This window comes from Stegastes partitus, unplaced genomic scaffold (assembly GCF_000690725.1).
Source record: "Stegastes partitus isolate 25-593 unplaced genomic scaffold, Stegastes_partitus-1.0.2 Scaffold1811, whole genome shotgun sequence".
Taxonomy (NCBI): domain Eukaryota; kingdom Metazoa; phylum Chordata; class Actinopteri; family Pomacentridae; genus Stegastes; species Stegastes partitus.
Window position 1 is genome coordinate 13362 of NW_007579542.1, and position 12858 is coordinate 26219.

General features: G+C 45.5%; 1 protein-coding gene across 1 annotated transcript in view; it reads left to right on the forward strand.

Annotated features, from left to right (window-relative positions):
* The window catches only part of LOC103372704 (GDNF family receptor alpha-2-like), a 116585-nt gene that overhangs the window by 6832 nt on the left and 96895 nt on the right, over positions 1 to 12858 (forward strand). The window contains 1 exon segment of the mRNA XM_008302413.1: positions 746 to 1045. Within this exon segment, the coding sequence (XP_008300635.1) occupies positions 746 to 1045 (300 nt within the window).

A 12858-nucleotide genomic window follows, 5' to 3' on the forward strand; every position in this document is an offset into this window, starting at 1 on the left:
CACACACAGACGCACACACACTCACACAGACACACACACACTCACACACACTGCAGCCGAGTGGGAGTGTGACAGTGTAGGAGGAGTCTGAGGCAGCTGGGACTCACAAAGCAGCCACAACGAGAGGCAAAGTGACCACAGAGACACAACGGATCACCGCAAAGAGACACACAACGACCGCAAAGAGATATGAAACAACCACAAAGACACAAACATGACTACAAACATGGAGAATGACCACAAAGAGACACAGAACAGTCACAAAAACACAAAAATTGACTATGAAGAGACGCAAAATGACCAGAAAGAGACACAAAACACTAAGAATGAGCCGCAAAACAGCCACAAAGGCACAAAAATAACGCACAATAATAATAGAACCAGAAAGTGAAACCACGACCACAAAGAGAAAAAAAGACAAAGAGCGGCAAAGATGCTGAAGACGTCCAGACACACACAGAAACAAAACAAAACACAAAGACACAAAAAATGAGCACAAACAGACACAAAACAAAAACAAAGATACAAAAAATTCCCACAAAGAGACGCTAGAAATGACAAAACGACAAAACGAGTACAAAGAGAGAACCGTCTCTAAGTTTCTAAACATGTGTTGGAGTGACACCACCCGGTTCTGATCCGGCTGCAGGCGGTCCCCTCAGAGCTGCTGCTGTGTGTCCGGTACTGTCCGGTACTGTCTGGTACTGTCCAGTGTTATTAACGCTGTCGTCTTGTCGTCCTGCAGATGTGAGCGTGTGCGACTCGGAGCTCGGGCCTCCCGGCTGGAGGGAACCTCTGGACTGCGTCAGAGCCTCAGAACTCTGCAACCAGAACAGCCAGTGCAGCTCCCGGTACCGGATCATGCGTCAGTGCCTGTCGGGCGGCGACAAGGAGCGCAGCGCCATGCTGGCCTCCCGGGAGTGTCAGGGGGCGCTGGAGGTGCTGCAGGACTCGCCGCTCTACGACTGCCGCTGCAAGAGGGCCATGAAGAAGGAGCTGCAGTGTCTGCAGAACTACTGGAGCATCCACATGGGCCTGACCGAGGGTAAGAACCACCACCAGAACCACAACCCGTCGGCGCTGCTGCGGGCTGTTGTTGTTGCTGATGTTGGGGTTTTCTAGTGCAGTAGAGCCTGCAGGGGGCGCTGTGTGAGTCTGACAGCCAGCGTCAGCAGATTAACACAACGAGACACAAAATGACCACAAAAAGACACAACGACACACAAAGAGACACAACAGGACTCAGAGCAGCCCTCCAGAGACCCGGCTGTGTTCTCAGAACCACTGATCCACATTTTTCACTGTTTTCTGACAGTTTGAGACCAAACAACTCATCGATATCAATCATTAGTTGCAGCGCCGTCATGGTTCAACCGTCGCATCAAACAACCAGTTTAGTGTCTGGTTCTCACCCTGATGTGTGTTTTGTCAGACTGGACCGGTTCTGATCCGGTTCTGATCCGGTTCTGTCGCTGTGTAAACCTGTGGACGAAGCTGATCTTAATCTGTAAACTGAGCTGCTTCTGTGGGAATTTAACAGAACAAACGGAGCCTTCACATGGAGCTCTGCAGTCACCTGGTTCTGACCCACTGCTGGTCCTGCTGCACACACACACACACACACACACACACACACACACACACACACATGCAGACACACACTCGGCCTAGTTTGGGTCTCAGCAGTGGCAGAGCTCATTAAGAGCCTCTGTCTTTGTTCTCTCCTCCACTAAGGATGTCTCTGTAGTGCAGCAAAGCCCTGCAACACACACACACACACACACACACACACACGTTTAAGCCAGACAAAGTTGCGACGTTCAGAAACAAACAAGTCTCAGGCGTCTGCTAAACTCAGCACGACTACTTCAAGGACACGCGGCGTGGTGTGTTCGTGTGTCGCACTGCCGCCGTGCGTTTGTGTGTCTCTGAAGTGAGTACAGTAAGGTTGTGCTTCTCAGTACTGCGGTGCGTTAAAGTGCATTAGTTGTACGGTGCGTTCAAGTGCCCCAGGACTTTGTGCTTCTCTGTTCTGCAGCAGGACTGTGTGAGTGTTACTGCTGTGGTGCGTTCGGGTGTCGCAGTACTCCTGTGTGTCTCAGCAGGGCGGTTTGTTTGTGATGCGTTCAGGTGTTTCAGCACTTGGGTACGTTCGTTTGTCATATTCTTGTGTTGTGTTTGAATGTCTTAGAACTTCAGGCTGCGGTGCGTTCAGGTGCATTAGTTATATGGTGCATTCAAGTGTCTCAGCACTGTGAGATGTTTCTCAGGTCTGCCGTGTGACTGTGTATATTACTGCTGTGGTGCATTCAGGTGTTGCAGTGCTTCTGTGCGTCTCCATCCTGTGGTGCATTCGTAAGTCTTAGATTTAGTTTGTGTGTGTTGGTGCTACGGTGCGTTCAAGTGTCTCAGTGAGGTGGGATGTTTCTCAGGTCTGGGGTGTGACTGTGTGTGTTACTGCTGTGGTGCATTCAGGTGTCGCAGAACTTCTGCATGTCTCAGTAAGCGGTGGATTCAAGATTGTGTTGTGAGTCTTGTGGTGTGTTCAAGTGTCGTAGAGCTGCAGTAAGTTTGTGTGTCTCTGTACTATGGTGCGTTCAGTTATATGGTGCATTCAGGTGTCTCAGTACTGCAGTATGTTGGCGGTGCGTTTGGGTGTCTTTGTGCTGCAGGGTGTTTGTTTATTGTAGTACTGTGGTGCGTTCAGGTGTCTCAGTTCCTGGTGCGACTGTGTTACTGCTGCTGTGTTCGGGTGTCTCAGTGCTTGTGGTGCTTTCACACTGCAGTGAGTCTGTGTGTCTGTGCTGCGATGCGTTCAGGGTCTCGTCGCTTCGTGCTTCTTGTTATAAAGTCGGCTGCGGCTCATTAACTCGGCACAACGAGCTCCGCTGTCAGCAGATTGTATTTATAACTTCATTACGACTCCTGCAGCTGCACACGCTCACGGTGGTGTTGCTCACCGAAGGCTAGCGCTCAGATCAGCGCCTTCCTGTCGCACATGGACGGTCGTGACGGTTTGTTCATCTGACAAACATTCAGAGACGGACGAGTTAAATGATTAAAGTGTCGTCTTGTTGCTTCTTCACTGATACAGATCCAGTGATGAAGAAACCTTCTTCTATCTGCTGGTTCTCTGCAGGAACGTGAAGCTGCAGCACCTGAGCGGCAGGTTTACTCAATAACGTTGGACGTTGAAGCCATTTTCATGGTTCAGTATCTCCAGAAATAAAACTCCAGCAGCCGTGAGACTTGGTGAGAACTCAGACAGAACAGGTCCCATCGGATCAGAACGATTTAACGGATCCAGCTGAGCGCATATTTACAATTACTGGTTTTTGAAAATGGAAAAAAAAGTGCAAAATGTTAAATCGATGTCCCCCCAGAAACCAGAACCTTGTCTGGTCCAGCTTCACTGCATCAGGTTCTGCTGATGTTAGAGCCTCAGCAGGTGGTGAGACTGGGTTCTAGTAGAACCATGGATCCATCCATAGATAGACACTGACAGGAACTTTCTGGATCAGCACCAGCCTGGTTTCGTAACTCCAAACTTGTCTCACATTGCAAAATAAATCTCCACAATGATTCAAAATGTGTCTGAAGCAGCTCAGAAACGCCCCAAAAGGACTCCGATGTGGTTCAAGTTCAACTGAATGAATCAAAATCAGTCTAAATGTTTTAAAAGATGTGTTTAAAATGATTCAAAACTTGTCCAGAGTTACCTAAAAATGGTCCAAATGGACTCATGTTGGCATTTTGACGTGTAAAATTGTATAAAACCAGAACCTGGTCTGGTCCAGCTTCCCCACGTCAGGTTCTGCTGATGTTAGAGCCTCAGCAGCTGGTGAAACATGGATCCATCCATAGGTGGACACTGACAGGAACTTTATGGCACCAACACCTCCACTGATTCCATTTTCAAGGTCCAATAATTAAAACCGTGTCCTCTGCTGGATCCATTCAATCGTTCTGATCCAATGGGACCTGTTCTGTCTGAGTTCTCAGAACATTTCATGGCTGTTGGAGTTTTATTTCTGGAGATACTGAACCATGAAAATGGCACATTTTCATTATATTGACCTTTGATAATGTGCAGAAGTGCAACATGTTCCAACCAGGCTGGTACTGATCCAGAAAGCTCCTGTCAGGTCTGTCTATGGATGGATCTGTAGTTCTACTAGAACCCAGTCTCACCACCTGCTGAGGCTCTAACATCAGTAGAACCTGATGTGGTGAAGCTGGACCAGACCAGGTTCTGGTTTTACATGTTTTCACTTGAAATCAGTTCAAAAAGACTCAAAAATGTTTAAATGTACCTGAAATGTGTTTAAAGTTTGTCCAGAAGGACTCAAAGTTGATCCAAAACAGAAAAAATGGTCAGAACCCCTGGAGATGGTCTAAACGTAAACATCTGTCCTGGAAACAGGAAGTCTGTGAAATGTTCAGACGTTGGAGGTTCAGTGTCTTTCAGGGACCGTTTTTCTTCTTTTTATTTTGTGTCTAATTTTTGTTTTGTGTCTCATTTATGTAGTTTTATGTCTTTTGTGGTTGTTTTGTGTCTCTTTGTTGTTTTGAGCCTGTTTTAGACATTTTAAGTCTTTTTTTAAGACATTTTAAGTCTTTTTTTAGACATTTTAAGTCTTTTTTTTAGACATTTTAAGTCTTGTTTGACGTCTGTTTGGATGTTTTCTTTAATCTTGTGTCTCCTTTTTGTTGTTTTGCATCTTTTTTTGTGACTTTTTGTTGTTTTATGTCTTGTATTCAACATTTTGTGTTTCACTTTAGTACTTTTTTGTCTTGTTTTCTACGTTTCGTGTTTTCTTTTTGACATTTTGGATTGTGTTTGACGCCTCTGGACGTTTTTGTCGCCTTTCTATAATCTTGTGACTCTTTCCTGTTGTTTCGTGTCTCCTTTTTGACTTTGTGCGTCTCGTTTGTGCGTTTGATGTCTGTTTGTCTTTTGCTTTGTGTCTCCCTTTTGTTGTTTTATGTCTTTTTTTCTTGCCTTGTTTTCTACGTTTCGTGTTTTGTTTTTGACATTTTGGGTTTTGTTTGACGTCTCCTTGGACGTGTTTGTCGCCTTTCTTTAATCTTAAGGATCCTTTTTGTTGTTTTGCATCTTTTTTTTGGACGTTTTGTGACTTTTTTGGGTTGTTTTGTGTCCTGTTTGTGCGTTTGATGTCTGTTTATTCGTCTTTCTTTTGCTTTGTGTCTCGTTTTCGTTCCAGTTTTTAGATGTTCAGACTAACTGTTGATGTGGGTCATTGGTAGGAACCAGAACCTGCTGCTCACAGGTTCTAGATGTTGGTTCTAGCTGTGCAGAGCTGGTTTCCTCCACGTTGTTACCGTCTACGTGCAAAGAGGCTTTAAAATGTTCTTCAGAGAACCTTGGTGCTGCCGGGTCCGATGTTTTCTGCTCGTCTGCAGCTTTGCTTCGTCCTTCGTGTGACAATGAACAAAAGAGTTTGTGCTGCTGTGTTTTTCCTCAGTCTGCCGTTCATGCATGAATATTTAACAAGGCCGGAGAGGATTTGTTGGCTTTTCAGCTTAAAACTTCTAATGGAGGCGGCGGCGGGAACAGGTGGAAGAAGTTTGTCCGAGGTGGAGGACGTGTTGGAGCGGAGCAGGTGGAATCAGCCCGCTTTGGATTTAGGAGGCGGATTAAAAATTCAAGAAGTCCAAAGCTGTGGTCACTGCAGGGAAGCAGATTAAAACACTCGAGTCCTCTCCAGCGTCGTCATAACTCCGTTTATTTAAATATCACCTCATAGAGCAGAAGATAAAGAGTTTAACACGAAACAAAAACCGTTTAACCGCCAGGAAAACGAAACGTGCTGCTGTCTGAAGACACCAGAGAGTTTTACAAAGTCCTTTAGTCTGACTAGGATCTAGTCTGTAGTCCTGAACGTAGTCGTCTAGTCTCTGTTCTAGTTTCTAGTCTTTGTTCTAGTCTTAGAAGGTGTCTTTAGTCTCTATTCTAGTTTCTAGTCTTTGTTCTAGTCTTTAATTTAAAGTCTGAATCTGGTCTTAAATGTCATCTCTAGTCTCTGATCTAGTTTTAAGTTTGAGTTTAAGCTTTCGTGTCATTTTAAGTCTAGTTTTTCATCTTTAATCTAGTTTTTAATTTAGAATTTAATCTGTTTGTAACTTTAGTCTTTAATTTGGTCCTAAATATAGATTTTATTGTAGTCTTTGGTCACAGATGTCGTCTTAGATTTAGTTTTAACTGTTGACTTTAATCTAGTTTCAAGTTTGATCCTTTGACTAAAGACTCGTCGTTGATCTAGTCCTAAATTTAGTTTTAAATCAAGTTTTTTTTATTTTCTAGTCTTTAGTCTTTGATTTATTTTTAAACCTTTACTTTAGTTTTAAGTTTGATCTTTAGACTTTAAACTTGTCTCCAGTCTGTTCAGTCTTTATTCTAGACTTTAATCTAGACTTAGACGTAGTTTTACATCCAGTCTCTGATCCAACCAGGCGGTCTGATCTTGGTGTGTGATGGATTTGGTCAGAACAACGTGAGGATCATTAGACACCAGCTGATGCTCTCCAGACAGGACTCATCATTCAGTCAGACGGAGTCTTTGTTTACTGATTGTAAACAGTCTGAGCGTCTGGATGTCGGTGTTTCTGCCCTGAACGCCTCCTCCGGTGTCTGCCGAGGAGACGTTCACTCATTTCGTTGTCTAACAAACCTCATCGCTGCTCCAGACACATTTCATTTGCCTCCTAATTCCTGATTCTTGGCCTCCTGCAGGATTCACTCAGGCTGAATCTGTGACATCTCAATTAGGAGGCTCTCCTCCCCGACGCCGCGACGCCTGTTTCCGAATACAGATGGCGTCTTGTGCAGCGCCGGCGTGCCGCTCGTCATCCATCCTGATCCGGGACGTGCGTTCCAATGACTCCCGACGTTATTCAGCCGCCTGCAGGTGAGCGTCGGCCGGGGAGAGGAAAGCAATATGCTGCCGACGCCGGCGAGCTGTTCATCATGTTGGGACGGCCGCCGAGCACGCAGAGCAGTTATTAAACAGCTTTACAGTGACGATGTGTTCCAGCCGTGTCACGCCGTTTATCCAGACGGGTTCTAACTTAGAACCAGTCAAACTTTATCTGCAGCGCTTTGAGCACGACTCTGATTTACAACCGATGGAAACAAAACAAAAAACAGTCAAAGAGCGCTTCGTTGTTCAAACCTGAAGCTGCTGGAGCTGCTCAGTGGAGGTCGAACCGTGGAGGGAAACCAGTCCTCTGCTGCTGGACTTCACCACCGAGCCTAAACCAGGTTTAGACTTTCTCAGCCTCCATCACATTTTGCTCTTCTGCAGGTTTTCCAGATTCAGAAACCACAAGTTTGTCCCTGAAAGCTGCTGCTGTCGTCTTCACGCTCTGGTTCTGCTTTTAAATCGTGTGGAAACCTCAGACTGATCTCTACCTGCAGAGATGTTCTCATCAAACCCTCAGAAGATGCAGTTCTGCACTGAAGCTGCTGCTCAGGAGCTGCAGCGTCGCCTCACTGACAGAAACCTTCAGCAGCGACTTGAACTCATGTCATGTCGTGTTCTTTGTCGTTTCGTGTCTGTCTGTGCCAGTTGGGGGCCGTTGGGGCCAGTTGACTCTCTTGGTGATGGTGGTACACGTCTCTACGTGACAGTTTAGGCCCATACGAGACAGTTTAGGCCAATTTTAGGTAATTTATGTGTCACATTTGTAATGTTTGACACACGTTTGTAGCAGTTTAGAGCCTCGTGTACAACGTTTATGTCTCGGTTTTGTTGTTTTGTGTCTGTTAAATGTCTTTGTGTTTGTGTTGCGCCTGCTTTTTGTGTTTCAGTTTGGACCGAAGCTTCGATTTGCTGATGCTGTGATGTTTCACATTTGTCGTTTTGTGTCTTGTATTTCTTGTTTTGTAACGTCTTGTGTCTCATTTATGTTGTTTTGTGTCTCGTTTTTCTGATGTGTTGTGTTTCTCTTGTTTGGCGTCTTGCTTTTCTCATTCTTGTGTCTCGTTTTAGTCATTTGTTTGTGTTGGTTTATGTCTCTACGTGACAGTTTTGTCTCATTTTGATTGTTTTTTGTTGTTTTGTGGTGATTTTGTGCCACGTTTTAGTTGCTTTTTGTCTCTTTGTAGCAGTTTTGTGTCTCGTTTTTGTCATTCAACCTGAAAACAAGCAGAGAAGAAGGTTTAGTTTCTCAGAATCTTGTGTAAAAGTTTTATTTCTGGAGATGTTTTAAATGAATCTTGTAGATTAAAGTGATTTAATGAAACATCCCAGTTCTTACATTCAGACATTTCAGCTTCGAAGGAGCTTCAGGAAACTTAGAAAATCCAACAATTCTTCCAGGTTTTGCAGTTTCTGGCTCTTGAATTGTGTCTTTTTGGCATTTTTTAAAAAAGCCAACATGCCTTTCAGACCCACCAGCGGGTTTGGGGTTCAGAGACTTTAAAATCTCCTCATTTCCCTAATTGGTTCACTTGTGGCCGACATTTGGCAGCTCAGACTGGACCACACATGGGCCGGCGTCCATCGGGGAAGCGGGCCAGAACTGGGAGTCTTTTCTGCTATGGGGGATATTTAGTGTGATGCTGGAGCTGCATTAACATCACGAGGCTCGACAGCAGCACACACACTGTTTATCAGGACGGTTCTGCTCGGCGCTGACGGGGTTCTGGTTTAATCCTGCACACAGTCGATATCTGAAACTGGGATTATTCTGAGTGGGTCTGAAACACGAGTCATGAAGTGAAGACCAGAACTGAGACGTGTTGGATCAGATCTTTGGGTGAACATTTAAATTATTGTCGTTCTTCTGTTTTACTGTCTCCCAGCAGCACTGTGGACAAACTAGAGCAACACTGAACCTCTTTTTTATTTTAATTTTATTATCCTTCGCTGCTAATTGGACATTTTCATGTGTTTATATGTATTAATTAGTTGTCGCTCTATTTCTTCTCTACTTTTATAAAACTGGATTATTTATCTTTGAACAAACGTTTATAGACTGAACCTAATTGTTTGTTCTCTCTGTTTAATGACGTTAAAGATGCTGATTCTGAGTTTAAGTAGCAGTAAATTATTTTTAAAGTGTTTTTTACAGTGAACAACATTAATGTCACCTGCTGATGCGCTGCTAAACAGATTTCTGTGTTTCTGTTTCTACACAACGACATAAATCAGAATATTTTAGTTAAACGCTGAGGATTTATGTCGACTCTCTGAACGTCTTCTGTGGGAGGATGAACTGTGATGGTTTAACGGACCAGCAGACGTCTCAAACCAAACCTCCGTACATCACCCAGAGCTTCATGGAGCGTTTTACCGTCGGTCGGGTCATAAAACTTCAGAACCAGGAGCCCGGACTTCCCCAGACGGAGCTGGAAGCTGCAGCGGGACGCCGGATGATCGGCGGCTGGCTTGACCTCCGTTTGTCCTCCGACGAACATGAGAGGAAACGATGTGATCACATCTGTCTGATCTGCTCGTGTCGGCCTCCTCAGACAGCTTCTGTGCCGTCGTCCTGCTTTGATCTGATTCCCTGGATATCAGGGTTTGATCTCCTCGGTTAGCCTCCTCGTCCCGCCGCCGCCGCCGTTTAATCAGCGGCGTGTTGCTCTGAAGCAGCCTGCAGACTTTCTTTTAAGTGAAACCAGTGCAGACGACGGATTAACGTGTTGTCGGAGCAAATTATCGTTTAGCCACACGTCCATTCAGAGCGTTACGTAAGCGATTAAATAACGTTGTGTAATGGTTGAGCTGAATTACAGCGAGAGCCTGTTCATGGAGAAAACACCTGAAACTGATCTAGGATCTGTTCACGGTGAGCTGAGAGCGCAGCAGCTCAGATGTTTACTCAATAGGTGGCTTTAAAAATATCCAAAATGAATCCAACCTCGAGCCAGAAACTAAAAATAGAGACAACAGTCAGATTATCACCAGAAAACATGACCGACAGTCATCATGTTCCACCAAAACCGCCTCAGAAAGTTCTCCAAAGATAAAGAGTTTGCACCAGAATCTGTAAAAAACAAAACAAAAAAAAGGAATTCTGAGCTCCTCAACACAACTAATGCTCCATGATTTGGAAGAATGTTGGACTTGATGGTTCCACATGGATCACATTTTAGAAAAAAAGACAAACGACCACAAACGGACACAAAACAACCAAAATGTGGCACAAAATCCACAAAAAGACCAAAAATTACCAAAATTAAATGTAAAAAGTCGATCATCTCATGAACGTTTTGATTCTAAATAGATCCTGTAGAACCAGAACCTTCCTCCTCCTGGTTCTGATCCTGTAGAACCAGGAGGAACCAGCCAGTTGTTGGAGATACAGTCAGCATGGTGGAACATCTTTCTACAGCTGATGAGCAGAGAGGAACCGTCTGGAGACATGGAGGTAGCTCAACACCTGCAGGACGAGGAGACCACATGTAAACGTGTCTTATTGCGTAACATGATGCTGCAGCACCTGAGCGACGGGTTTATTACAGAACCTGAGGGTTTGATGAGAGCAGCTCTGCAGATGAAGATGAATTTGAGGCTCATTTTAAAGCAAAACCAGAGCATGGAGATGACAGAAGTTCAGACTGATGTTGGTAGGACCTGTGGATGCCTAGGAACATGTTGGACGTGTTGATTTCAGGTGTGTTGTGTCTTTACAGAAGAGATGTTCAGGTGTATGAAAAGACCACAGAAAGGCTAAAAACGACCTCAGTAAGACGTAGAACCACTCCAACGTGACACCGAACAACCAGAAAACACGTTACAGAAACCTAAATTAAATATAAATGACCACAGATGGAACACGGGCCGTCCCATAGAACCTGCTGGTTCTGACCAGATCCTGTAACAAACAAACATCTGAGACACCACAGTGAGGAACTGGGATGAGACTCAAGACGGGTTCTGATTCAGAGTCTGGATCTAAAGGTTTGTTAAACGAGACGCTCCACGACGACGACGTCATCCTGTAGCGCCGCTCCTGTTGCCTAGCAACCCAGGCTGCCGAATTTTGATCCCGAGGATGAGGATAAGACGAAGTCGTAATTTCACCAAACTAACTGAAATGGATCTGAAACTGTGACTTCTGTTGGTCATATTTATCTATAAGGGCTGCAGGTGGATCAGTGGTTAGCACCGTGGCCTCACAGCTAGAAGGTCGCCGGTTGGCGTCCCGGTGAGGACACCCGGGATCTTCCTGCGTGGAGTCTCCATGTTCTCCCCGTGCAGCGTGGGTTCTCTCCGGGTTCTCCGGCTTCCTCCCACAGTCCAGAAACATGCTGAGGTTAATTGGTGATTGTAAATTGTCCGTAGGTGTGAATGTGAGTGTGCTTGGTTGTCTGTCTCTAAGTGTAGCCCTGTGATAGACTGGTTACCTGTCCAGGTGAACCTGCCTTCACCCTGAGTCAGCTGGGATAGACTCCGCCCCCCATGACCCTAGTGAGGGTTAAGGTGTAGCGATGATGATGGATGGATGTTGTTTATATGCTTGAAGAACTTGGTGTTTGTACTGCTCGGTTGTGTTCACAGCTCGTTTAGATTTGTTAAAATTCAGACTAATGAACTGAACATATTATAAAAACTCAAACACTGAAGCTGGAAGCTGCAGGTTTAAAATGCAGCACGTCAACAACGTCACTTAAAGGATTTTTAAACAAATTTAAAAATTTTTTTTTAAGTGTGTTGGTTTTTAACTTTTATTAATTCCTGCAGTGAGCTGGAACATGAACGGATCAATCCTCTGATCAATCCTCTGATCAATCCTCTGATCAATCCTCTGATCAGTCAGATCAAACTGCTGATCAGACTGATCCACATGATGCATCCTCTGCATCTGTCGGTCTCGTCTGAATCAGTCTCCATGTCTGGATGAATCGGGTCGTGGCTCCAGAACCAACTTCTTCCCTACGCGTGGTCCATATACTAACGATGTCCCAGAATAAATGCTCAGATCACATGAACCCACCTGTGAAGGAAGCCTCACGCCTTCCAGCAGGCGGCTGTTTGAAGTGTGATTCCTGCTGCAGCAGATCAGGTGAAACGTTTCCGTCTGGCCTCTCTCACATCTCCACTAAACTCCTGGAGAACACCGAGATAAGCAGGTGGGAGAGGAGCGAGGAGACGATAACTCGCTGCTCCTCGCATCGATTCCATTCACTCACGAGAAGCTTCAACTCCAAAAAAAGAAAAAGGTGTTCAGTCCCTCAGAGAGTCAGAGTGTTGGGACGACTGAGAGCCTGGTCGGAGAAACGAGGTCCTGAGAGACGGTGGAGGATCATCGGTTCATCTGGAGGCGGGATGGAGGATCAGCAGCATCGCTCAGCTGGTTCCTTCACCTCTGGTCAGAGCTCCTGGTGGGACCAAAGCTCCACGTCCTGCTGCTGCTGAGGAGGCTGAGACCTGAGAGGGCCGACAGGTGAGAAGAGTCCACCTGTGGAGGGTCCAACACCTGAGAAGACGGCCTTTGTGCTGCTTTAGGTCACCAACTGATATGTAGCCACATTAGCAGCCGGAGGTGAGACCTGATCAGCAGCAGCTAGCAACGAAGCTAATTTGACCTTTTATTTGTTTAAAGTTTCTTTTTGTCTTTATTTATCAGAGCAGTGGAGAGAGACGGGAAGAGCGGCTCAAAGCCTGCAGCAGACCGACCCTCTATAGTCCCTGTTCATGGGTCTCATCCGGTCCACCGACCAGAGCGCCCCCTGTTGACCTGGTTACATCTGGTCCATCTACAAACCCCAAACTCCTGGTTCTGGTCGGTCAGCACAGCCTGCTGATAAGTTATCAAAGCTAGAAAATCCGTCCACGTTGCTGAGAAGGTCTCACTGACCACATCTACAGCATTAGCTAGCTACAG